At 48.5% G+C, this 27,906-nt stretch overlaps 1 protein-coding gene across 1 annotated transcript; it reads left to right on the forward strand.

Annotated features, from left to right (window-relative positions):
- The first annotated feature begins 573 nt into the window (after nucleotides 1-573).
- prcc (proline rich mitotic checkpoint control factor) lies at nucleotides 574-27,256 on the forward strand. The gene is made up of 7 exons (XM_063041941.1): nucleotides 574-834; nucleotides 9,667-9,711; nucleotides 10,838-11,395; nucleotides 17,437-17,526; nucleotides 21,829-21,972; nucleotides 24,806-24,871; nucleotides 25,302-27,256. The coding sequence occupies exons 1-7, from the start codon at nucleotides 649-651 to the stop codon at nucleotides 25,386-25,388; spliced, it is 1,176 nt and encodes a 391-aa protein (XP_062898011.1). The 5' UTR covers nucleotides 574-648; the 3' UTR covers nucleotides 25,389-27,256.
- The last annotated feature ends 650 nt before the right edge of the window (nucleotides 27,257-27,906 follow it).

Genomic DNA, 27,906 nt, shown 5'->3' on the forward strand with positions numbered 1-27,906 from the left:
TGTTTTGCAATATTTATTTATTTTTGTACCTCATGGTAATTTTATGTATTGCACTGCACTGCAGCCCTAAACAACAAATTTGACGATACGTCAGTGATAATAAACTTGATTCTTTAGACCGCTTCATCAGAAGTGGAGAAGACAAAAAGGTCTTTCAACCAGAATGTAGGGCAGAGATGAGACAAGCTCAATAAGTCTCTGATGTATAAAGACTCTCTCTCTCTCTCATGTTCACATGTTTTACAGCCAGAGAGTCATACAGTACAGAACGAGACTTAATATTAAACTTTGGTCCAACTTTGAGTACAACAGGAGGAATTCTGCAGATGCTGGAAATTCAAGCAACACACGTCAAAGTTGCTGGTGAACGCAGCAGGCCAGGCAGCATCTCTAGGAAGAGGTACAGTCGACGTTTCCGGCCGAGATCCTTCGTCAGGAGATGCTGCCTGGCCTGCTGCGTTCATTAGCAACTTTGATCTGCGTTGCTTGAGTACTACACCCTTTCTGCCGATCAGGACTACAACTCCCGGCATGCGTGGCGGGGGACGGCGGTTCCCGGCAGACGCTGCGCGAACGGGACGGCCAAGCCTCGCGAGAGCGGGCGGGCAATGGCGGGCGCGCGGTGACGGAGCCGCCGCAGCCGCCGCCATGTCGCTGGTGGCCTACGGGAGCAGTGATGAAAGCGAGGGCGAGGGGGAGCCCCGGGCCGGGCCTGGCACTGCTGCCCGTGGGCCTCAGGGCCGGGCCGCCGCCCCCGGAACCCAACTCTTGCTCTCCGTCACTAGAAAGCGGAGCGAACCAGTGCGGATCAGCGCCCCGGCTTTGCGGGCGGGGGTGAGTCCGGGCGGTGGGTGCGGATATGCACGATGGCAGGGGGCAGGGAGGATCCCAGGGTGCGGGAAATTTGATCATTGCCTCCCCCCCGCCCCACCACTGCCCTTGCCCCTCCCTCCGAACACCCTCCCCTGACCCCCGCCCTCTGAACACCCTCCCCTGACCCCCGCCCTCTGAACACCCTCACCCTGACCCCCACCCTCTGAACACCCTCCCCTGACCCCCGCCCTCTGAATACCCTCCCCCTGACCCCTGTCCACTCTCCCCTGACCTCCACCCTCTGAACACCCTCCCCCTGACCCCCGTCCATCCCCCTCCCTCTGAACACCCTCCCCTGACCCCTGTCCATCCCCCTCCTCCGGAACACCCTCCCCCGACCCCTGCCCTCAGAATACCCTCCCCCTGACTCCCACCCTCTGAACACCCTCCCCCTGACCCCCACCCTCTGAACACCCTCCCCCTGACCCCCACCCTCTGAACACCCTCCCCCTGACCCCCACCCTCTGAACACCCTCCCCCGACCCCTGTCCATCCCCCCTCCCTCTGAACACCCTCTTCCCGACACCCGTCCATTCCCCCTCCCTGACTCCCGTCCATCTCACCCCTCCCCCTGGACCCGTCCATTCCCACCCCCCCCCCCCAGCCCCTGTCCGTCCCCTTCTCTACCTGGCCCCCATCCCCCCCCCCCGGACCCCGTCCATACCCTCTCACTCTCAACCTGATTGCCCCCTCATTCCACCCGACTCCCCTCCCCCTCACCCACCCGACCACTGTGTGTCAGTGGTGTAACCCAGATAGCCTGTCACAGTTCCTCAGTGAACAGTAGACCTGAGTTAGAAAAACAAATAATGTGGTTGAGAATATGTCGTCAACTTGTTTGGGTCCATACCTTCGGGTGTGGTTTTGTTTTGTTTTGTTTTGTTTGGCTTTTGTCCTGTCAGGATGAAGCCACATCTGGTATAACTGGATATTTATTCCTCATCGCTGACAATCAGCACAGGCCCATCTCAAGGATGAGTGCTTACCCACTGCTCTACTCTCTCTACATCTACGACCGAGGCTAGGCACAGCTCAAACACCATCTGTCAGTGTATGTGTGTGGGGCACATCCTCAGTCGAGTGAGTGTGGAACACATCCCGCAGTGAGAGTGTGTGTGTCAGATACATTCCCCAGTGAGTGTGTGTGTCAATACGTCCCCAGTGAGAGAGAGAGTGTGTGTGTGTGTCAGATATGTGCCCAGTGAGAGAGAAAGTGTGTGTGTGTGTCAGATATGTGCCCAGTGAGAGAGAAAGTGTGTGTGTGTGTCAGATATGTGCCCAGTGAGAGAAAAAGTGTGTGTGTGTGCGTGTGTCATATACGTCCCCAGTGAGTGAGAGTGTGTATGTATCAATATGTCCCCAGTGAGAGAGAGAGAGAGTGTGTGTGTCGGATACGTCCCCAGTGAGAGAGTGTGTGTGTGTGTCAATACGTCCCCAGTGAGAGTGTGTCTGTGTGTCAATATGTCCCTAGTGAGAGTGTGTGTGTCAATATGTCCCCAGTGAGAGTGTGTGTGTCAATACGTCCCCAGTGAGAGTGTGTCTGTGTGTCAATATGTCCCTAGTGAGAGTGTGTGTGTCAATATGTCCCCAGTGAGAGTGTGTGTGTCAATATGTCCCCAGTGAGAGTGTGGGTGTGTGTGTGTGTCAATACGTCCCCAGTGAGAGAGTGAGTGTGTGTGTGTCAATACGTCCCCAGCGAGAGAGTGTGTGTGTGTGTGTCAATATGTCCCCAGTGAGAGTGTGGGTGTGTGTGTGTCAATATGTCCCTAGTGAGTGTGTGTGTGTGTGTGTGTGTCAATGCGTCCCCAGTGAGTGTGTGTGTGTGTGTGTGCGAGAGTCAGTATGTCCCCAGTGAGAGTGTGTGTGTGTTGGATTCGTGCCCGGTGAGAGTGGGTTAAACGGCTGTCGTTCGATGATCAGGATTTCTACCTGTAATGAAAATCAATGGAAGTTTGAAGCTGAGACAAAACAAAATGCTTGAAAAAGCAGGTGTCATGTCACAGTTACTGCTGAGCATTCATACTGGCCCTGCTACTAACTCAGTTTATACACATTCCCATCACAGAGTGGTGATGTTTCAATAGTTAACTGGATGACAGAATGAGCCCTTCAGTTCAAAGCTGCTCTCGGAGCAGTCCCTTTACCCAATTTACTTCCCTTTACCCCATTTCCATATACCCCATTTTAATTTTCCTTCATCTCTGTCAACAGCTCCATGATTCTAACGCAGGGGTTCCCAATCTGGCTTCCACGGCCTCTTGCTTAATGGTATTCGTCCTTAGCATTAAAAAGGGTGGGAGACCCCTTTCCTAATGATTGGCTCATCCAGAGGATTAAGATGCATTGAACCCATAGTGACTGCTGTTTGGATTCAGAACTGCCCATAGAAGACAGGAGTAGTTCTGTAGCAGGACCTCTGCTGTTTGTGAATTATGTACAGTGACATGCAAAAGTTTGGGCACCCCGGTCAAAATTTCTGTTACTGTGAATAGCTAAGTGAGTAAAAGATGAATTGATCTGCAAAAGTCATAAAGTTAAAGATGAAACATTCTTTTCAACATTTACACAAGATTAGTGTATTATTTTTGTTTTGTTCAATTTTAGATTGAAAAAAAGGAAAGGAGCACTATGCAAAAGTTTGGGCACCCTAAGAGATTTGAGCTCTCAGATCACTTTTACCAAGGTCTCAGACCTTAATTAGCTTGTTAGGGCTATGGCTTGTTCACAGTCATCATTAGGAAAGGCCAGGTGATGCAAATTTCAAAGCTTTATAAATACCCTGACTCCTCAAATCTTGTCCCAACAATCAGCAGCCATGGGCTCCTCTAAGCAGCTGCCTAGCATTCTGAAAATTAAAATAAATGATGCTGACAAAGCAGAAGTCTATAAGGAGATAGCAAAGCGTTTTCGGGTAACCATTTCCTCAGTTCGTAATGTAATTAAGAAATGGCATTTAGCAGGAACGGTGGAGGTCAAGTTGAGGTCTGGAAGACCAAGAAAACTTTCTGAGAGAACTGCTCATAGAATTGCTAGAAAGGCAAACCAAAATCCCTGCTTGACGGCAAAAGACCTTCAAGAAGATTTAGCAGACTCTAGAGTGGTGGTGCACTGTTCTACTGTACAGCGACACCTGCACAAATATGACCTTCATGGAAGCGTCATCAGAAGAAAACCTTTCCTGCATTTTCACCACAAAATTCAGCATCAGAAGTTTGCAAAGGAACATCTAAACAAGCCTGATGCATTTTGGAAACAAGTCCTGTGGACTGATAGTTAAAATAGAACTTATTGGCCGCAATGAGCAAAGGTATGTTTGGAGAAAAAAGGGTGCAGAATTTCATGAAAAGAACACCTCTCCAACTGTTAAGCACGGGGGTGGATCGATCATGCTTTGGGCTTGTATTGCAGCCAGTGGCACGGGGAACATTTACTGGTAGAGGGAAGAATGAATTCAATAAAATACCAGCAAATTCTGGAAGCAAACATCACGCCGTCTGTAGAAAACGCCGAAGATGAAAAGAGGATGGCTTCTACAACAGGATAATGATCCTAAACACACCTCAAAATCCACAATGGACTTCCTGAAGAGGTGCAAACTGAAGGTTTTGCCATGACCCTCACAGTCCCCTGACCTAAACATCATCGAGATTGACCTCAAGAGATCAGTGCATGCAAGACAGCCCAAGAATCTCACAGAACTAGAAGCCTTTTGCAAGGAAGAATGGGCGAAAATCCCCTAAACAAGAATTGAAAGACTCTTAGCTGGCTACAGAAAGCGTTTAGAAGCTGTGATACTTGCCAAAGGGGGGTGTTACTAAGTACTGACCATGCAGGGTGCCCAAACTTTTGCTTCAGGCCCTTTTCCTTTTTTGTTATTTTGAAACTGTAAAAGATGGAAATAAAAATGTAATCTTGCTTAAAGTATTAAAGAAATCTTTAACTTTATGCCTTTTGGAAATGCCTTTTACTCACTTAGCTATTCACAATAACAGAAATTTTGACCAGGGGTGCCCAAACTTTTGCATACCACTGTAAAGGAGCCGGATGAATTGTGGATGTGTGGACTTAATTAGTTTGTCGATGACACAAAGGTTGATGGTGTGGGAGATTGCCAAGGGACACATTGGGTTATTGATCAGTTATAGATGGAGACTAATCCTGACAAGTGTGAGGTTTTGTACTTGGGGAGGTTGAATGTAAGGGGAAAGTATTTAATGGTAGGACCATGGACGGCATTGATGTACTGAGGGATCTTGGGATCCAAGTTCATAGCTCTCTGAAAGTGATGGCGTAGTAAAGAAGGTGTGCTCTATGCTTGCCTTTATTAATTAAGTGTGAGGTGGTACACTTTGGAAGGACAAACTCCAAGGCAGAGTACAAAGTAAATGGCAGGATACTTGGTAGTGTGGAGGAGCTGAGGGATCTCGGGGTACATGTCCACAGATCCCTGAAAGTTGCCTCACAGGTGGATAGGATAGTTAAGAAAGCTTATGGGGTGTTAGCTTTCATAAGTCGTGCGATAGAGTTTAAGAGTCGCGATGTAATGATGCAGCTCTATAAAACTCTGGTTAGGCCACACTTGGAGTACTGTGTCCAGTTCTGGTCACCTCACTATAGGAAGGATGTGGAAGCATTGGAAAGGGTACAGAGGAGATTTACCAGGATGCTGCCTGGTTTAGAGAGTATGCATTATGATCCGAGATTAAGGGAGCTAGGGCTTTACTCTTTGGAGAGAAGGAGGATGAGAGGAGACATGATAGAGGTGTACAAGATAATAAGAGGAATAGATAGAGTGGATAGTCGGCGCCTCTTCCCCAGGGCACCACTGCTCAATACAGGAGGACATGGCTTTAAGGTAAGGGGTGGGAAGTTCAAGGGGGATATTAGAGGAAGGTTTTTTACTCAGAGAGTGGTTGGTGTGTGGAACGCACTGCCTGAGTCAGTGGTGGAGGCAGATACACTAGTGAAGTTTAAGAGACTACTGGACAGGTATATGGAGGAATCTAAGGTGGGGGCTTATATGGGAGGCAGGGTTTGAGGGTCGGCACAACATTGTGGGCCGAAGGGCCTGTACTGTGCTGTACTATTCTATGTTCTATGTTTAATTACCTATCTGCAGCTTTATAAAACTGGTTAGGCCACATCTGGAGTCAGTAATCCAGATTCAGTTCTGGTCATCCCATTACGGGAAGAACACAGAGGCTTTGGAGAGGGTGCAGAAGAGGTTCATTAGGATGAGAGGAGAGGTTGAACAAACCTGGGTTATTTTCTCTGGAGTGGCGGAGGCTGAGGGAGACCCAATAGAAAAGGACATAGATAGAATTGATAGCCAGATATTTCCCCAGGGATGAAATACCGGATACTAAAAGACATGCATTTAAGGAGAGAGGAAGAAAGTTCAAGGGGCAAGATTGTTTTTACACAGAGTGGCGAGTGTCTGGAACGTGCTGCCGAGGGTGATGGTGGAGGCAGATACAAATGAGATGTTTAAGAGCGTCTTGGAGAGGCACATGAGCAATATGGGGTTGTGTAGGCAGATAGGATCAGGCTGAAGCAGTTCAGCACAACATTGTTCTGTTCTACACCTCATGCACACCCTGGGGGGAATTTATAGCAGCTGATTAATCCACCAACTTCACATGTTGTTCGGATGCGGGAGTAAAACAAAATAGCCAGGGAAAACCCAGGTAGTCAGAGGGGGAACGTGCACTCACACACAGGCATGCCTACACACACACGCAGGCAGGCAGACACTGGCACGCAAACATCATCGCCCCATTGTCTGCCTGATCTTTTGAAAATCACAGCTATCCATTCTCCACATCCCCCTGGGGATAGGGTACTCCAGAGATTCAACCCCTCTGCCACAAGTCCGAGTTTCTTTCCCCCAGCTGGCTTAGACTCGATGGGCCGAATGTCGTGAGACAAGGTGAAGTATTTTGTGCCTGGGGAGTTTGATGTGGTCCAGTGTTTTCAGGTGATGAAAGGATGAAATATCTTTATTGTCATTGCATAGTACAATTTGTCATGCACCAATACAGTGAAAATGAGTTTGCAACTCCCATACTCAATGCTATAAAACAACAAATAAAATAAATACACAATAAATAAAATCAAGTACCCAGCCAGTACAAGCAATGTCCAGCAGTACAAAAGCACAACTCAGATGCATGACAGACATAAAACCAGTATTAAAGTAGCAATATAACAAATTTATGGATGATGCTTGATCGATTAGTTCAGAGCAATTATAGTTCTGGGGAAGAAGCTGTTTTTCAGTCTGGAAGTGCGGACATAGAAAATCTTATAATGTCTGCCAGATGGAAGAAGTTCAAACAGATGTGTGTTATATGTGGCACACACGGTAGCGTAGCAGTGTGCATGGCGTTTTGCAGTGTTAGATATGTGAAAAGAAAAAGATTGGTTAAGACAAATGTAGGTCCCTTACAGTCAGAAACAGGTGAATTGATTATGGGGAGCAAGGACATGACAGACCAGTTGAATAACTACTTTGGTTCTGTTTTCACTAAGGAGGACATAAATAATCTTCAGGAAATAGTAGGGGACCGAGGGTCTAGTGAGATGGAGGAACTGAGGGAAATACATGTTAGTAGGGAAGTGGTGTTAGGTAAATTGAAGGGATTAAGGGCAGATAAATCCCCAGGGCCAGATGGTCTGCATCCCAGAGTGCTTAAGGAAGTAGCCCAAGAAATAGTGGATGCATTAGTGATAATTTTTCAAAACTCTTTAGATTCTGGACTAGTTCCTGAGGATTGGAGGGTGGCTAATGTAACTCCACTTTTTAAAAAAGGAGGGAGAGAGAAACCGGGGAATTATAGACCGGTTAGCCTAACATCGGTGGTGGGGAAACTGCTGGAGTCAGTTATCAAGGATGTGATAACAGCACATTTGGAAAGCGATGGAAATGATCGGACAAAGTCAGCATGGATTTGTGAAAGGAAAATCATGTCTGACGAATCTCATAGAATTTTTTGAGGATGTAACTAGCAGAGTGGATAGGGAAGAACCAGTGGATGTGGTATATTTGGATTTTCAAAAGGCTTTTGACAAGGTCCCACACAGGAGATTAGTGTGCAAACTTAAAGCACACGGTATTGGGGGTAAGGTATTGGTGTGGGTGGAGAATTGGTTAGCAGACAGGAAGCAAAGAGTGGGAATAAACGGGACCTTTTCAGAATGGCAGGCAGTGACTAGTGGGGTACTGCAAGGCTCAGTGCTGGGACCCCAGTTGTTTACAATATATATTAATGACTTAGACGAGGGAATTAATTGCAGCATCTCCAAGTTTGCGGTTGACACAAAGCTGGGCGGCAGTGTTAGCCGTGAGCAGGATGCAGGGTGACTTGGATAGGTTGGGTGAGTGGGCAAATTCATGGCAGATTCAATTTAATGTGGATAAATGTGAGGTTACCCACTTTGGTGGTAAGAATAGGAAAACAGATTATTATCTGAATGGTGGCCGATTAGGAAAAGGGGAGGTGCAGCGAGACCTGAGTGTCATTATACACCAGTCATTGAAAGTGGGCATGCAGGTACAGCAGGCGGTGAAAAAGACGAATGGTATGCTGGCATTTATAGCAAGAGGATTGGAGTACAGGAGCAGGGAGGTACTACTGCAGTTGTACAAGGCCTTGGTGAGACCACACCTGGAGTATTGTGTGCAGTTTTGGTCCCCTAATCTGAGGAAAGACATCCTTGCCATAGAGGGAGTACAAAGAAGGTTCACCAGATTGATTCCTGGGATGGCAGGTCTTTCATATGAAGAAAGACTGGATGAACTGGGCTTGTACTCATTGGAATTTAGAAGATTGAGGGGGGATCTGATTGAAACGTATAAAATCGTAAAGGGATTGGACAGGCTAGATGCAGGAAGATTGTTCCCGATGTTGGGGAAGTCCAGAACGAGGGGTCGCAGTTTGAGGATAAAGGGGAAGCCTTTTAGGACCAAGATTAGGAAAAACTTCTTCACAGAGAGAGTGGTGAATCTGTGGAATTCTCTGCCACAGGAAACAGTTGAGGCCAGTTCATTGGCTATATTTAAGAGGGAGTTAGATATGGCCCTTGTGGCTACAGGGATCAGGGGGTATGGAGGGAAGGCAGGTACAGGGTTCTGAGTTGGATGATCAGCCATGATCATACTGAATGGCGGTGCAGGCTCGAAGGGCCGAATGGCCTACTCCTGCACCTATTTTCTATGTTTCTATTAACAATCCGGGTTCAATTTCCGCTGCTGTTGGTAGGGTGTTTGAATGTTGTCCCCTTGACTCTGCATTTCCCCTGGGTACTCTGCTCTCCTCCCCCATTCCAAAGACATACAGGTTAGGGTTAGTGGATTGTGGACATGGTATGTTGTTGCCGGAAGCATGGCAACATTTGTTGGCTGCCTTCAGCACATCGTTGGACTGCAAACGATGCATTTCACTGAATGATTTGATGTACATGTGACAAATAAAGCTAATCTCTTCAAAGTTTTCTTTTGTGTGTGGGGAGTGCATTGTGCAGTTTTGTGGGCACACACACCTAGTTTCAGTGTTGTAATTCCACACCCCAAAGAGTCTGGGTGTCTCACTGGGGTTTAAACCTGCCTGGGAGGGGAAGCTGGGTTGGGACGGAGGGAGCTAGGAAAGGAAGGATGGAGAGCCGGAGAAGCTGAAAACTCCAGCATGGACCATACCGTCTGTTGTGCATCACCTATTGAAGGGGCTTGTCTGCCCGTGGTCTAAGATGTCATCGAGTGTTTCCCCATTAACACCCCGCTCCTTTCCCTTACAGTCGGACTCAGATGATGATGAGCCATTTCAGAAGAAGACAAGTCAGGTGAGTGTGGGGTCTGGAGAGGCAGGGCTGGGTGGGACCGGGTGGGGGGAGATGAGATGCAGGGTTTGGCCAGATTTCCCTTGGGAGGGTAGTGAGTGAGTCAGAGGTACTGTTGCCAGTTTACCTGTCTGACTACTGTGTAGTTCCATTCCAATATAGACTGCTAAATGTCAAGGGCAGTGACTCAATCCGGCCATGGATGTGAGCTCCCCGTCTCAGATTCAAGTTCATTGTTGTAGGTGCACATACACAGAGTGTAAACACCATGAAAATTAGCTCTTCACAGCAGTAGCTCAGTACGTTGCATACATGACAAATGTGAACATAAATTATACGTATGTCAGCTACATGACAAAATAAACATAACAATATCAGCACAAGTCCCACCCCTCTGAAGCAAGAAACAACCTGCTGCAGGAACTGAGGGGTTAAACAGCATCTGTTGGCGCGGTGCTGGGGAAGGCAATGTCAAGATTTTAGGTTATTCCCAACTAAGGTCAATGTTCAATGTAACAAAGTGGAGTCTTTGGCCATATGCACCATATGTAAGCACAGGTGCAATGGAAACCTATAACATCATAGATAAAACATCACAAGAAAGACATTAAATACGCATAAATTATATGCATTTTTATTTACAAGAAAGAACATAATTAGAACAAAGACAAAGTCCATTGTAGTGCAAAGTGGTCACAGTGTTTCTGTACTGAGGTGGTGATTGGAGTTGTGCCGGTTGGACCAAGAACCGAACGGTTGAAGGGAAGTCGCTGTTCCTGAACCTGGTGGTGTGGGACTTCAGGCTTCTGTACCTCCTGCCTTCGGGAGCCGTGAGAAGACGGCCTGGCCCGGATGGTGGGGGTCTTTGGGTGTTGCCTTTTTGAGACAGCACCATCTGTAGGTGCGACCGATGGTGGGGTGGGTTGTGTCCATTACTCTGCAGTTTATTTCATCCCTGTGTATTCAGGTTGTGGTAGCAGACCGTGATGCAACCACTTTAAAGATTAGATGCTTGTTAGAGTATTCAGTGATATGCCAGACCTCCTTCACCTGAGTTGCTGATGCTGGGTTGCCCATTTGCAAGCCTGTCTGTTTCATTTGTTTGCCCCTCCCTGCTTTTCTATTCCAGGGCTCAGGAACGGGAACGGGGCTCTCTTCTCTGCTGCCACAGCCACGCAACCTGAACGTGAAGGAGACGAACCGCACCCTGCTGCCCCACTCCCTCAGCAAGGTGACGGGCCGCGCAGCTACCGTCACCACCACACCCTCGCCTTCTGCCATCAAGGCCGCCTCCAAGAGTGCTGCTCAGCAGCTGGCCAGGCACATCATGAACGAGAAGGCAAGCGACGGCGAGGAGGAGGACGACGAGGAGGAGGATGAGGACGACGAGGGAGAGAGTGCTGGCTTCTTCTCACTGCCTGAAAGGGAGCCGCCACCTGGAAGCAGGACTGAACCATACCCGGACATGGGGGCAGAGGAGAGCCCGCTGGCAGCTGGTGCCCCAGGTGATTCTGCTGATGCCCCCAACCCTGCTGATGCCCCCTTGGAGTTCAACCGGAGCACTGCCTCCCTGGGTGACAACGCCTTCCCGGCTGCCAGCAGTTCACCGTTAGAGCCTGGGCCAGAGTTCGGTGGACAGTACTTGGACTATAATGCACAGGGGACCCAGCAGAGTGAATATTACCAGGTCAGTGGAGGAGGTTGTGGGCTCCCAGAGAAGGACAAGAACATTATGAGAGAGTGTGTGGAGTGTGAAGCATTGAATGTAGAGGGTGACATGTTGGGCCTTGAGTGCAAGGTGCTGAGCACGTTGCGTAGGACTTTGAGTGTGTTGCATCGGATGTGGAGTAGAGGAGGTGGAAGGGTGTAGAGTATTGGGTGTTGGGCGTAGAACATTGAACATACATCACTGGGCGTAGGATGTTGAGCTTACGGCGTTGCGCATAGGTTGTAGATCAGTGAGCCTACGCCGTCAAGCATAGGGTGTAAGACATTGAACCTGTGTCATTGAGAGTAGGGTGTACAACTTTAAACGTGACGTTGAGCACACAACGTTGAGTGTAGGTTGTAGAACATCGAGTGTGGTTTAGGATATTGAGTGTAAGCTATTAAATGTAGAACAGAGTGTTAAATTGGGGCATTGAGCGTAGTACGTTGCATGAAAGACATTGAGTATAGGGCATAGGACCTTGAGCATAGATTGTTCAGAGCATAGGGGTGCAGAACTTAAAATGTAGAATGCAGAGGCTAGAACCTAGAGCATAGAGAGATGTTGAATTTAGAGTACGAACAGATCCCTTGGCTCCTGGTGTCTCTGCCAAGTGACCAGGGCGCACTGCCCGAGAGCCCAGTTCCATATCCCTGTACGGGTGATGTTCTTCGAGCCCCGACTCTGCAAACTCCAGCTCTGAGGGAGTGCTGCATTGTCAGTGACACCACCTTGCAGAGCAGGCACCACTGCCCCCTCCTCCGGCATCCACTGGCATGACCAGAACATGGGGAAAAAACCTGCAGGGAAGATTTTGGAGGGCAGCCCAGCGGCACAACAGGTAAAGTTGCTGCCCCATAGCTCCAAAGACCCAGGTTCAATCCTAATGTGTGTGTAGTTTGCATGTTCTCCTTGGGCCCTGCGTGGGTTACTCTCGGATACTCTGGTTCCCTCCCATGTCCCAGTGACATGTGGGACATAGAACATGGGTAGTTTAATCAGCCACTCTACATTCCACCCCCCCCCGCCACACCGGTGCGTGGATGAGGGGTGGAATCTAGGGAGAGTTGGTGGGGATCTGGGGAGAATGAAATGGAATCAGAATAAATGGGTGGAAGATGGTTGGTATGGACATGGAGTCATAGAGATATGGCACAGAAATAGGCCCTTCAGCCCATCAAGAAACTACTGATCATTTACACTGAACCTATTTTATTGATCTTACTAGCTGTTCTTTCAGTTAGTCCTGACGAAGGGTCTCGGCCCGAAACATCGACTGTACCTCTTCCTATAGATGCTGCCTGGCCTGCTGCGTTCACCGGCAACTTTGATGTGTGTTGTTTATTGATATCCTTGCCAGTAGTTGTCTCCTGACCAATATCAAAGACATTCTGACCATAAGTAATGAAGCTGTTTGTGGGATCTTGCTGTGCCCAGGTTGAGTTCCCTACTCTGCATTCCTGGGGTTGTGGGAGGTGTCTCAGGAATAAAAACCCTTGCATTTGCACCACTGGGTCCTGTGCCCGCCCTGCGACACAAGACTGAAAGACTGAAGTGGTTAAGGTGTTATATAAAAATCCAGTGAGGATTAATAGCGTGTGTGGCCCAGTGGCACAGCAGGAATAGCTGCTCGCTTAGGGCTGCAGACACCCAGGTGCAATCTTGCCTTCTGGCTGTGTGTGTGGAGCTTCCACGTTCTCCCTGTAACCCTGTGGATTTCCTCTGGGTGCTCGGGTTCCCTCCCACATGCAGGGTTGGTGGGTTAATCTGAAATGGCCATTCCAAAGCATGAATTTTCATTTTTTAAACCATTCTGTTGTTGATCTATTCTTGTGTTTTGGACTGTTGTCTTGTTGCAACATCCAACTTCTATTAAGCTTCAGGCGATTGCAAGCTGCCCAGTCCCTGAGGCAGTAAAGCAGCCCCAAACCATGATGCTCTTTCCACCGTGCTTCACAGTTGGGATGAGATTTTGGTGTGCCGTGCCCTTTTCCCTTCAAGCATAATGGAGTGCATTTCTGCCAAAAAGTTCAACTTTTGTCTCATCTATCCACAGAACATCTTCCCCCTTCCTTTGGTGTGAAGGGTCTCGGCCCGAAACATTAATTGTTTATTCATTTCCATAGATGCTGTGTGAGTGAGTTCGTGAAAGGTAACAAACAGGTTGACTTCCCTGCCCCACCAAGACAGCAGCACAGCAGCAGCAGCAGATCATCCCAGTGTGTTCATGGAACAGTACAGGCCCTTCAGCCCCCGATATTGTACTGACCTTTTAGCCTGCTCCAACATCAACCCTTCCCTCCTGCAACGCCTGCCAATCTTTATCATCCTTGTGCCTCTCATAAGAGTTTCTTAAATGTTCATAATGTATCTGCCAGCACCTGGAGGAACATGCAGACTCCACACGGACAGTGCCCCAGATCCAGCATTGAACCCAGGCTACTGGAGTTGTGAGGAAACTGCACTACCCTGTGCGTCACCGTCACAGTAATGCCCTGTTTTTACTGTTCATCCAGTGCAGAGCTAGCTATTCTTGCCTGTGTGTGGGTAGCAGGTGATCCCAGGTGTAAATGTTATTTGTCATCCCTGATTAACAGTAAACATACGGTGAACACTTAACAGACTCCCCGTGTTGCACAGAGAGTGATGGCCACCGATCCTCGCTGATGGTCTAGGTACTCTCGTTTAAGGAGTTTTGCACTGCAGTTAAACGCTGCTTTGTTTAATTAGCTTCGTATAGCAGGAAAGCTGGCACTTTTCCTACCTCCCCCACCCATGCTCCTGGCCCTTCTCCCCCCCAATCCATACACCTGGCCATTTGACTCCACCCCCATCGATACACCTGGCCATTTGACTCCGCCCCCATCCATACACCTGGCCATTTGACTCCACCCCATCCATCCATACACCTGGCCATTTGACTCCACCCCCATCCATACACCTGGCCATTTGACTCCACCCCATCGATCCATACACCTGGCCATTTGACTCCACCCCATCCATCCATACACCTGGCCATTTGACTCCACCCCCATCCATACACCTGGCCATTTGACTCCACCCCATCGATCCATACACCTGGCCGTTTGACTCCACCCCCAGTCCATACACCTGGCCATTTGACTCCACCCCCCCATATGACTCCACATCCATGCTGTTGTACCTGTCCACACGATCGCCATTTATCTACATTAGATGTGGCGCCTTCCTTCCAGAGATTAACTTCAGTTGTTCGTCAAACACACCAGTGAAAAGCATTGTTTGTGACAACAACCAACATAGTACGGCAATATGCTGGGGCGCCATGCTTCCTGCATCAACGTAGCATGCCCATAATTCACTAACCCTAACTCGTATGTCTTTAGAATGTGGGAGGAAGCCAGAGAAAACCCAGGTGGTCACGGGGGAGCATTCAAAACCTTACAGAGGCTGGTGAGAAATGAATCCCAGTCGCTGGTGCTGTAGGGTCACTACACTACCGTGTCAGCCTATGAATCCACACTGCCGTGTCACACTGTGAATCCCAATCCTTGGTGCTGTAAAGTCACTACACCACCGTGTCACCCTGTGAATCCACACTACCGTGTCACCCTGTGTCTGAGTTGATTCAAACATTTGTCTAGATGCTGTTTCATTTGGTGTTATTATCACATTCAGTAAAAAGCCAAAAGACAGATCATTCCATTTGTCGAGGTCCTACAAAAGGGAAGTGGAATGGAGAATAGCACCATACAGTCAGACAAATAAAGCATAAAGGCCACAATGAATTAGATTGGGAGATTAGGAGTTGATCTTTTACTGTATGAGAGGACTGTTCTAAAGTCTGATAACAGCGAGTAGAAGCTGCCATTAAGAACCTCCACCAACCCTCATGCAGTGCATTCCAGGATCCAACTCCCCTCGCTTCTCAGCCACTTGAATCTCACCTTAAAGCTATTCCTTCCTCGGCCACCTCTACTCGGTAGAAGATTTTTTTGTATCTCTCAGGTCGTAGAACAATACAGCACAGGACAGGCCCTTTGGCCGTTGATATTGTGCTGACCTTTTAACCTATTCCTTGATCATTCTAGCCCTTCCCTCCTTCCGAACCCTGTGTTTCTCTCATCCATGTGCCACCTAAAAGTCTCTCAAATGTCCCTAATGTATCAGCCTCCCACCACTCCGAAAGGTGCATTCCAGGCATCTTACACTCCCTGTGCGTAAAACAAAACCTACCTCTAACATCTCCATATTGACCTTAAAAATAAAAGGCTCTGGCTGTCCACTGCCTTTTAACGATCTTGTACACCTCTGTCAAGTCACCTCTTCAAGTTGACTCCATCAAGTCACCAGTCAGGTCTCCCTGGGGATAAACAAACCCAACCTATCCAGTCTCTCCTTACGAATAAGACACTTGGGATTTAAATCCCTCCACTGCCCTCATGGGATTTGAACTTGTGGCTTGTTCCTTGGGGCTACTTAGCTGCTGACACAGATCCTGGGCTCCATAGTGACCCACTCAGCCTGTGTTGACTAAACGCACACCGTATATAACACAGACTGGAGCCCTCTGTCCCTTGCTCCCCTGCCTTTGTTATTTAATTGGCTTCATACAGGGCAAAACCTGGCTCTTCACTCCTCCCTTTGTTCGTGCTGATAGGTGGGGAGGGGTGCAGCAAAGCAGAGGGGAAGGGGAGCGAGTGCTGAACTTTTAGTACACGAGAAGTCCATCTAGGAGTCTGAAAACAATGGGGCAGGAGACAGGAGACCGGATGAAAGGTCTCAGCCCGAAACGTTGACAGCTTCTACCCCTCTGTTACCACACTCTTGGTTGGTCTTCTCACACACTGAAAGCTGACGGGCTGAGATCCTTAATCAGATCTCAGCCTAAAGCGTCGACTCTGTATTCTCTTAGTCATAGTCATACTGTATTGATCCCGGGGGAAACTGGTCTTCGTTACAGTTGCACCATAAATAATTAAATAGTAATAGAAACATAAATAATTAAATAGTAATATGTAAATTATGCCAGGAAATTATTCCAGGACCAGCCTATTGGCTCAGGGTGTCTGACCCTCCAAGGGAGGAGTTGTAAAGTTTGATGGCCACAGGCAGGAATGACTTTCTATGACGCTCTGTGTTGCATCTCGGTGGAATGAGTCTCTGGCTGAATGTACTCCTGTGCCCACCCAGTACATTATGTAGTGGATGGGAGACATTGTCCAAGATGGCATGCAACTTGGACAGCATCCTCCTTTCAGACACCACCGTCAGAGAGTCCAGTTCCATCCCCACAACATCACTGGCCTTACGAATGAGTTTGTTGATTCTGTTGGTGTCTGCTACCCTCAGCCTGCTGCCCCAGCACACAACAGCAAACATGATCGCACCGGCCACCACAGACTCGTAGAACATCCTCAGCATCGTCCGGCAGATGTTAAAGGACCTCAGTCTCCTCAGGAAATAGAGACGGCTCTGACCCTTCTTGTAGACAGCCTCAGTGTTCTTTGACCAGTCCAGTTTATTGTCCATTCATATCCCCAGGTATTTGTAACCCTCCACCATGTCCACACTGACCCCCTGGATGGAAACAGGGGTCACTGGTACCTTAGCTCTCCTCAGGTCTACCACCAGCTCCTTAGTCTTTTTCACGTTAAGCTGCAGATAATTCTTCCATAGATGCTGCCTGGCTCGCTGAATTCCTCCAACACTTTGTGGGTATCACTGTGGATTTCCAGCATCTGCAGAATCTCTTGTGGAATAGAAGCTGTTGTTGAGCTTGGCGGTGGGCGCTGTCAAGCTTGTGCCTTCTGCTGACGGGAGGTGGGAGGACAGAGAAAGATACTGGTTGGGGTCCTCAGTGATGTTGGCTGCTTTCCTGAAGCAGCGCGATGGAGTCGGTGGAGGAGAGGCTGGGTTTCCATGATGGTTTGGGCCACGTCTCCAGGTCTTCAGCTTCACCAGCCGTACTGAGCTGTGCTCTGTCTGGAGAGGGTGCATGTATAAAATCTGTTTGTAATAAAATGTTGCTCCTTCGGCAGAGCTTCTACAGTAACTACTACCAAGTACCAGACCCTGCCTTGCAGCCAGCTCCAGACGAGGAACTGAACACCTTCATCAACGACGAAGCGGTAAGTGTAACCAGGAGTGGGACACCAGGGTTAACTCATGCATCACAGGTACTGACGAGCTGACTGAGAGGAGATTAGGTGCGGAGCTAGCCCCAGGGGGGGGACAGCCTTCTGACTGGGGCAAGGGACAGAATAAAAGGGTTTAGGTGGGCCTGAGTAGCCAGTATTCAATGGTTCTGCAGTCGGGAGCGGTGTGGGGCCCAAGACCAGCCTGGTGCCATACCTGCCTTCGAGCCTGTGGTTGGCACCCAGCTAGGAGAGAAATGGGAAACTAAGGTTAGATGTGGGTCTTGCCATCTCTAGTTCCCACACAGCAGAGCTGGTCTGCTTTGCTGCGAGAAGGGGGCAGACCAGTCACATCAGTCAAAACATCTGCCTGACTGTAATTTATGTAGGTCTTGTATTATTCTACCTGTATTCACCATGTATGCTGTTTATTATGTGAAAACAAAAATTAATCTAATACAGATTCCCCCCCCCCCCAACTCCCTTCTGGTTCCAGTTCGCCTCTCCCCTAACGGTTCCCCTTCTCACCTTCTTGTCAGTTCAGCAGTGGTACGTACAGACAGCACTGCATAGAGCAGTACAGTGCACACACAGACCCTTCAGCCCAACAAGTCCATGCTGCCCATAGTACTCGTGCATCTGGTCCCAATTTCCTGCATTTGGCCCATATACCTCCTAGCCCTGTTCCTGTGGATACCTGTCCGACTGCTATTTACCGAGTGGAATAGAGTGGACAGTTCAGGCCTTTCTCACACCGAAATGTTGATTCTTTATTCCTCTCCACCAAAAACTCCTAATGCAATGTAAATGTAAACGGTGAATAAAGTTGATCCTTGGTAAATAATTCTGAATCTGACAAAGGGTTTGGAACCTGAGTCCTCAATTGTTTGTCGTTCCAATGCTGCCTAATCTGCAAAAATGCTGGAGGAACTCAGCAGGTCAGGCAGCTCTGTGGAGAGGAATGAATGCACAGTTGACATTTCAGGCAGGTTATAAACCTGAAACGTGATCCTACAATACAGATGAATCCCAGCATCTTTATGACCCACACAAAGCGCTGGAGCAACTCAGCAGGTCAGGCAGGGCAGCAATAAACAGTCAACGTTTCAGGTGAGACCCTTCACCAGAGTCTTGGCTGAAACATCAACTGGCTTGTTGCTGCCTGACCTGCTGGGTTCCTCCAGCATTTTGTTTGTGTTATTCTGCATATCCAGCATCTGCAGAATTTCTTATGTTTATGCTATTTATTAATGCTTAAATCCAAGTGTACTTGTTAAGAAATACGCTGTTAATTCCGAGCTTCACACTAAAATGGAATGTCGTTGTACCCTGGTGTATGTGACAGTAAACTGGTCGGAATCATTGTCTCCCTTAAGTAAGTGAAGTTTTAGTTGTGTATTCAATCGCTGCACCTAATACCAATCAAAGCACAGGAAAGGGCTGGCCTTGTTATGCATAATGGCAATTGGTTGACATTCTTCATTCAGCCCTCCGAATTTGTTCTATGGGAGGGAGGGGATTGCTGACATTCAGATCAGTTTATCAATCACCTGGGAATCCTTTCTCACCACTTTCCTCCCTTCTTGCTCTACCAGCTGCCCAACCCCTTCCACCATCAGCCTCGATGCAGGCTTTGACATTACCTTTTCCTCTACCTACCCTTCGCCCAAAGGCACTGCCCAGTCTGCTGAGTGTTTCCAACATTTTGCTGTTGTTTCTGATTCCAGCGTCAGCCCCTGCCCGATGCCCTCCATGCATCCCCCTCTCTGCAGTCCAGCTCACGCAGTAGCAGCATGTAATTAGACAAGGAGCAATGACCAAGCAGAGAGAAAGCTAGAGACAGTACACAGCAGAAGCCCCCAGCAGGCCTCTGGGGTGGGGACCAGAAACCAAATTCATGTTAATTGAAAACAAGGAATTAAATATCCAATTCGCCAGACCCATTGGCTCTCAGAGTACATACTGGCCATCAGCCTCCCATTGGCTGAACAGAATAGGATGGTAAAGAAGACATGCGGCATAAGACATAGGAGCAGAATTTGGCCATTTGGTCCAACGTATCTGCTCTGCCATTTCATCATAGCTCATCCATTTCCCTCTTAAGGCATTCACCTGCCTTCTCACCATAACCTTTCACACCCTGACTTATCAAGATTCTATCAACCTCTGCCTTAAATACACCCTGGCCTCCACAGCCTCCCGTGGCAACAAATTCCACAGATTCACCAACCTCTGACTAAAGAAATTCCTCCTCATCTCTGTTCTAAATGAACATCCGTGTATTATGAGGCTATGCCCTCTGGTCCTAGACTCCCCACTATAGGAACATCCTCTCCATATCCACTCTATCTAGGCCTTTCAGTATTCAATCAGATCCCCTCTCATTCTTCTAAACTCCAGCGAGTGTAGGCCCAGAGTCATCAAACACTCCTCGTGATAAGCCTTTCGTTTCCTGAATCATTTTCATGAACCTGTTGAACCCTCTCCAATGTCAGCATATCCTTTCTTAGATAAGAGGTCCAAAACTGCTCACAGTACTCCAAGTGAGACCTCACTAGTGCCTTGTAAAGCCTCAACATTATATCCTTGTTTTTATATTCTAGTCTTCTGGAAATGAGTGCTAACATTGTATTTGCCTTCCTCGCCACGGACACAGGCTGCAAGTTAACCTTTAGGGAATCCTACAGGAGGACTCCCAAGGCCCTTGGCACTTAACATTTTTGAATTTTCTCCCCATTTAGAAAATAGCCTGCACTGTTATTGCTTGTACCAAAGTGTATGACCATACACTTCCCGACACTGTATTCCATCTACCATTTCTTTGCCTCTTCTAATCTGTCTAAATCCTTCTGCAGACTCCCTGCATCCTCAACACTGCCTCTCCTCCACCTATTTTCGTATTGGCCACAAAGCCATCAATTTTGTCATCCGAATCATTGACTGAGCTGCACTGAATAATGCCTGGGCTCTTTTGATTTTGTGTTTTATATTCTGTGTTTCTCGCTCGTTTACTTTTTGCACATTGGGGGTGGGGGGGGGTTGATATTTTTCTTCGTTCGGGTTTCATGATTTTCTTTGTTTCATGACTGCGGGAAGATGAATGTACTGCATACATCGATAATAATAAATGTACTTTGAATCTTTGACATACAATGTAAAAAGAAGCTGTCCCAACACCCACCCCTACACTAGTCACTGGCAGCAAATCAGAAAAGGCCCCCTTTATTCCCACTCCTTGCCTCCAGCCAATGCTCTAGCAATGCTAATACCTTCCCTGTGGTACCATGGACTGTTGCCTTGCTAGGCAGCCTCATGTGCAGCAGCCCATCTCAAAGACCTGAGAAACCAAGTACACAACATTCTCTTTTGTCTATCCTGCTTGTTATTTCCTCAAGGAAGTTCAATAGATTTGTCAGGCAAGATTTTCTCTTAAGGTGACTTAGGCTGACTTTTACCATGTGCCTCCAAATACTCCAAAACCTCGTCCTTAAGTATAGACTCCAACATCTTTCCAACCATTGAAGTCTGCCTAACTGACCTATAATTTCCTTTCTTCTGACTTCCTCCCCTTTTAATGAATGGAGTGACATTTGCTATTTTCCAGTCCTCCGGAACCATTTGAGAATCTAGTGATTCTTGAGAGATCGTTACTAATGCCTCCACATTCTCCAGCCACCACTTTCAGAACCCCGGGGTGACTTAACTACCTTCAGAGTTTTCAGCTTCCTAAACACCTTCTCCTTAGTAAGTAACAGCAGTGACAAAGGAGAAGGACTTGAAACCCCTGACACTCTTTGCATTTCTGGCATTTCTTCCACAAAATACTTGTTAAGTTTGTCCACTATTTCTTTGTCCCCCATTACTGCCTCACCAGCGTAATTTTCCAGCAGTTCGATATTCATTCTTAGCTCTCTTGTACTCTGTATATCTGAAAAAAAAACTTTTTGTATCTTTTAAATTTTTAGGTAGCTTTCCTTTCTATTTCATCTTTATTTCTGTATATATATTTTTAGTTGTCTTCTGTTGATTTTTAAAAGATTCCCAATCCTCTACCTTCCCACTAACTTTGCTGTTATGCTCTCTTTGACTTCCCTTGTCAGCCACAGAATATTTGTTCATTTTTGGGATGACCTCCTTCCTGAAGTCAGGAGACTGCTATTCCCACAGGAAGTGATACAGGGTGGGGGAGGGGTTGGTTCCTGGTACTCCTTCCTCTGCGCCTCTGGAATTTGGGGGAGGATGGGGGGGGTGGAAGAGCATTTCATCACCATCTCTCTCCCTTCTCTCTCGTCTCAGTTCAAAAGGCTTCAAGGAAAGAGGAATCGGGGGAAGGAGGAAGTCAGTTTCTTGGAGATCAAAGGTGATGATCAGCTGAGCGGCTCACAGCAATGGCTCATGAAGTCCCTGACGGAGGAGAAGGACTTGAAATCGTTCAGTAAGGTATGCTCAGCCGCCCTGTCCCTTCCTAGAAGCGTGTCCGACAGGCTGCATTCGAGGGTAGAAGCACTGCCTTACAGCTCCAGATTCCCGTGTTCAATGGCTAATACAAGGGGGTATAATCAGCTTTATTCACTATATACATTCACATGGATTGGGAATTTGCTGTGGTGTGGTGAAGCAAAATGCAACAAAAAAAACATCTGACAATTATAAAGAAATAAAGTATAAAGTTGGAGTTAAACTGTAAGGTGAGTTACTTTAAACTGTAGGGAGTTAGATATGGCCCTTGTGGCTAAAGGGATCAGGGGGTATGCGGGGAAGGGTGGTACAGGGTTCTGAGTTGGATGATCAGTCATGATTATACTGAATAGCGGTGCAGGCTCGAAGGGCCGAATGGCCTACTCCTGCACCTATTTTCTATGTTTCTATGTGATTGGAGGAAAGTATAGTGGGGGTGTCAGAGGTGGGTTTCTCTCAGAGTGCTGAGCGCATGGAACACCCTGCCAGGGTGTGGTAGAGGCAGATATATTAGGGGCATTTGAGAAAGTTTAGGGTGGATGTTGGAAAAATGGAGGGCTATGTAGGAGGGAAGGGTTAGATTGCTCTTAGAGTAGGTTATGTTATGAGGTGGGCCAAAGGGCCTGTACTTTGCTGCACTCTTCTGTGTTCAGTCCCGATCTTTGGTTCTGTGTGTGTGGGGTTTGCATGTTCTGCCCGTGACTGCATGCTTTCCCCTGTGTTGCTCCAGTTCCCTCCCACATCACAACGACATGCACTGTTCTAAATTGGTATAGGAATTGGTTTGTTATTGTCACATGTACCAAGACAGTGAAAAGCTTGTCTTGCACACTGTTCACACAGATCAGATCATCACACAGGGCATTGGTGTAGAACGAAGTGAATCGGTAACAGAACGCAGAATAAAGTGTGACAGCTACAGAGAAAGTGCAGTGTGGGTACACAATAAAGTACAAGTTCCTAACGAGGTAGATGAGGTAAAGGGTCCATCCTATTGTACAAGAGGTCTATTGGAAAACAGTGGGGTAACAGCTGCCCTGGAGCCGGGTGGAGCATGCTTTCATGCTTTTGTATCTTCTACCCTTTGGGAGGGAGGAGAGGTTGGGGGGTTTTTGATGATGCTGTCTGCTTTACCGAGGCAGTGAGGAGTGTAGACGAGCCCGTGAAGGAAAGGCTGGTTTCCGTGCTGTGCTGTGTCCACACCCCTGCAGCTTCTTGAGGTCACGGGCAGAGCAGCTGCCGTAACAAACCGTGAAGCATCCAGACAGAATGCTTTCTATAGTGCACCGATAAACATCGGTAAGGGTTGACAGGGACGTGCCAAATGTCATTAGCCTCCTGAGGAAGTAGAGGCTTTGGTGAGCTTTCTTGACAGTGTCAGCTACGTGGTGGGACCAGGTCAGCCTATTGATGATGTTCATTGCTTTCAGCACTGTTGATGTCTGCCTCCCTAGTGGCTGGGTGAGGAGAAAGCGTGCAAGGCTCCACACACTGGAGGTTATGGGTATAGCCAGCAGCACCTCCCACTGTGCTCCTCTGCCATCCCCCAGGAGGAGCAGCAGCCGTGCTATATTGTCCACTGATCGCAAGGCCGATATTCTTCCCCACCACAGCCACTTGTCACCCTGTACTGTGGTTCAAAACTTATCCCAGACACTTGACAGAACTCCCATTGATTGTGAAGCCGATCTCCTTCTCCATCACAGCCACTCAGCGCCCTGCACTGCGGTTCAGTACTGACAAAGGGTTTTGGCCAGAAACGTCAACTGTTCTTCTATAGATGCTGAGTTCCTCCAGCATTTTGTGTGTGTTGCTCAGATTTCGAGTATTTGCAGATTTTCTCTTGTCTGTGGTTCAAAACTTGTCCCAGAGACTCAGTAGAACCCAGAGCAGCATTTGGACAGCCCCTTCGACCTACTGTGTTGTTCCAAACTAATTAAACATGCAATGAAACACCTAGTTAAACGAGTCCCTTCTGCCTGCACAATGTCCGTATCCCTCCATCCATGTGCCTGTCTGAGAGCCTCTGTTATATCTGCCTTCACCACCACTCCTGGCAGTGTATTTCAGGTATCCACCACTCTCTGCTCATCTCCTTTGTATTTCCCCCTCGCACTATGATGCATGCTCTCTGGTATTAGACATTTCCAGCATGGGATCTTGCTGTTCTGAGTAAATAGGCTGGCTACTCTGTCTCTGCCTCTCATAACTTTATAAACCTCTGTCAGGTCTCCTCTCAGCCTCTACCGCTCCAGAGAAAACAACCCGTTTGTCCAGCCTCTCCTTACAGCTCATGCTCTCTAACCCAGGCAGCATCCTGGTGAACCTCTTCTGCACCCTCTCCAAAGCCTCCACATCCTTCCTGTAATGGGGCGAAAAGAACTCAATGCAACACTCCGGATGCGCCTGACCGGAGTTTTATAAAGCTGCAACATAACTACCTGGTTCTTGAACTCAATGCCTTGACTAATAAGAGCACGCATATCATACACGTTCTTCTGCGCCACGGTCCTTAGACGGAACTTGGGTTTGGGGTGAGTGTGGAGCAGCATGAAACGAATCAATTAGTTTCGGCCTGGCTGGGGTTGGGGAGAACTATTCACCCTCAGTGAGGTGGGTGTGGCAGGGGGGGGAGTCATCTGTATGTAATCACCCCCTCCCATATCCCCTGTGAAAATACAGACACCAGTCGTTCAAAGGGAAAGTTCCTGCCGATTTCACGACGGGGTTGATGGTGCTGGGGGTGGTTTCTGTCACCTGCTCCTGGGTGAGTGGACAGGGTAACTCCCTGTGTGTGTTCTGTGTTCCCATCCAGAAACGAGGGGAACAACCAACGAGCCAACAGAGACGCAAGCATCAGATCACCTACCTGATCCACCAGGTGAGAGGGGAGGATGAGACTGTCACTGTGGCTCGGGGGCTTGCGGCAGACATCGGGGGTGGTGGGAGGGTGGAGTGTCTGATTCACCAATTCCCACATCACCGACACAAGGGTTCGGCTCAGCCAAGCGGCTGTGGGGTTGGACCTCACTGTTCTCGGAAGTGGGTCTGTGGGTAATCATGCGTGGGTACGTTGCTGGGGTTGTGTGTCCGTACGTGTGCACATTGCTGCGTGTGTCTGTGGTGTACGGGGCCATGCACACCACTGCATGTTTGCGTTTGTGTCGTTGTGTAGGTGCGTATGCACACTATGTGTGTGTGGGAGAGATTTACCTCATGGACGTGCACATGGATAATCGTCAGTGTTTGTGCCCCCCCCCCCCCCGTACCTTCCAATCTAACCATCTATCCCTTTGCCTCCCCCCAACCAGGCCAAGGAGCGAGAGTTGGAGCTGAAGAATACCTGGTCCGACAATCGTCTCACCAAGCGGCAGACCCAGGCAAAGTATGGCTTCTGAGCCCCTCCTCCCCCCTCTCAGGAGAGGGGCAAACCTTTAGCGGGGGTACGGGGTAGTGTGCTGCTGACTGGAGGAGCTCTGCACAGTGGGGGAGGGGCGTTGCTCCACAGCGGTCCGCTGTAGGTCAGGGGACACCCATCGATCAGACCCCCTCCCGTGTCGTCTCCCCCCACCCCCGTCCCCTCCCAGCTTGAGCAGCCTTCCCGGAGACAAGCAGTTGTAAAGTTTTACTTGACGTGTGTGTGTGTGTTTTTTTTTTAAAAAGAGAGCTGAGCAGTGAGAAAGAAGTGTTTCCTTCATCAGCATGAGCAGGTGACGGGGTGGGGGCAGTGATGTTAGAGGGGCAGGCTGCCTCAGTAATGGTGCTCAGCATGACCTGAGAGTTGTACAGTCGTAATATTTGTATAAAGATCGTTTAGTGGGATGAACCAACTGTAGTTGGCTGTCATTTTTAGGACCATAAGACATAGGAGCAGAATTAGGCCACTTGGCCCATGGAGTCTGCTCTGCCAGTCCACCATGGCTGGCTGATATATTATCCCTCTCAACCCCATTCTCTGCCTTCTCCCCGTAACTTCTAATGCCCTGACGAACCAAGAACCTAACAACCTCTGCTTTAAATATACTCAATGACTTGGCCTCCACCGCTGTCTGTGGCAGCAGATTCCACAAATCTACCACCCTCTGGCTAAAGAAATTCCTTCTCATTTCTGTTCTAAAGGGATATCCTTATATTCTGAGGCTGTCCCTTCTGGTCTTTGACTCCTCCACTGTAGGAAACATCCACATCCGCTCTGCCTAGGCCTTTCAAATAGTCAATAGGTTTCGGTGAGATTCCCGCACCCTCCATTCTTCAAACTCCAGTGAGTACAAGCCTAGAGCCATTAAATGCTCCTCATACATTAACCCTTTACGGAATCATTCTGTAAACCACCTCTGGATCCTCTCCAATGCCGGTACAAAACTGCAGAAGATTATTCACTCACAGTGATTAAGGATTTATAAAACTTGACAATTTCAAATTAAAATTCCATTACTGTTATCTACAAAACACTCAATTCCCTGGGGGGGGGGGGGCCACCATTCTTGGGAAGTTACCCAAAGTGCCCATAGTGACTATACTCGCTGTCCAAGGATACCCGTGCAGACATGGCCCCGGGAAAGGGGCGGGCAGTCAGCTCAGAAGTAGCCCTTGACTGCCTGGACTTGCGCCTGGCCGTCTTGGCTGGGCCCAGGAGCAAGCCCACCTAGAGATCCCCCCAAGCAACCAACACATCCCCCTCCGTACTGAGTGGCCATCAAGCAGGAGCACAGTGCAGCCAGAACTTGGGGAGCAGCCCCTTCATATATTCAAACGGGCTGCGATCTCATTCCACACTGCTGGCAGGCAGCCTCTCGCTGGATTTAAAGAGATTAGATTTGTTTGTTGAAACATCGAAACACAGTGAAGTGTGTCCTTTGCATCAACAACTAACACAGTCCAGAATGTGTTGAGGGGGCAGCCAACAAGTGTCGCCACACTTCCAGCATCAACGTAGCATGGCTACAACTTAATAACTATAACCCTACTGTACATCCTTGGAATGTGGTAGGAACCCAGAGCACACGGAGGAAACGTCAGGGTGCGAATGTACAAACTCTACAGACAGTGGCCGGAGTCGAACGCCTGCCTGTGATCACCGGCACTGTAAGGCATCAAGCTAACTGCTGTGCTACAGAACAACTCCCACCGAGCTGAGGGTGCGGTGGGGAAGAGTATGGCGAAGATAAAAAGGGGTTTCAAAGACAGCTGCCTCAGGAGAAACCAGGTCATTGCCCCATGTTGAATCTGTAATGAACACTCTGTAAATAAAGAAATATTAGTGTTATTTGTCACATGAACATCAAATCATACGGTGAATTGCGTCAATGACCAACACAGTCCGAGGATGTGCAGGGTTAGCCTGCAAATGTTGCCATGCTTCCGGCACCAACTTACTAAGCTCAGCGTCTGAGGACCTGGTGAACGAGTGTGGTGGTAGAGACACTGGAGGTATCTGAGCTGGGGTGTGGGAGGGAAGGCAGAAACAGGGGAATGATAACAACAAGCTCTGTCTTCTCCCCTCTCGTTCCTTGGCCATCGAGTTGGGCCTTCGGCCAAGGAAGCCCCCTGTAGGATCTGGGCACCACACAGCCCACACTCCCCCTCAGCCTCTGACGCTGCCCTTGTCTCTACCCACCCCTCCCCTTTGTTTCTGTCTCCTTCCCCTGTCACACCTCCCCCTTCTCCCCACACCCCTTGCAGTAGGTGCCCTCTGTGCGAGTCCAATTGCTCTGTGCTGAACTCTTCCTGGACCTGTGGTGTCCTGTCACAGGGACACTGCCTGTGGTGGGGGGAGGGGGTCCTCTCCTCATGTGTCCCAGTGCAGCCCCTTCCTTCTGCACTCACAGCAGCTGCGGTAGGGCACAGATGGCTGTTGGTCACTCCCAAGTCTATTGTCAGATCCAGATGTCACCCTACAGTGGGGAAGGCATATTC

The sequence above is a fragment of the Mobula hypostoma genome, chromosome 2, assembly GCF_963921235.1.
Source record: "Mobula hypostoma chromosome 2, sMobHyp1.1, whole genome shotgun sequence".
NCBI classification, from domain to species: domain Eukaryota; kingdom Metazoa; phylum Chordata; class Chondrichthyes; order Myliobatiformes; family Myliobatidae; genus Mobula; species Mobula hypostoma.

Excerpts from the sequence above, each read along its gene's own strand:
- prcc (XM_063041941.1), top strand. The coding sequence starts at position 649 with ATGTCGCTGGTGGCCTACGGGAGCAGTGATGAAAGCGAGGGCGAGGGG. Across the intron at positions 17,527-21,828 it reads CCTTCATCAACGACGAAGCG|TTCAAAAGGCTTCAAGGAAA; the intron begins GTAAGTGTAACC and ends CTCTCGTCTCAG. Across the intron at positions 21,973-24,805 it reads ACTTGAAATCGTTCAGTAAG|AAACGAGGGGAACAACCAAC; the intron begins GTATGCTCAGCC and ends GTTCCCATCCAG.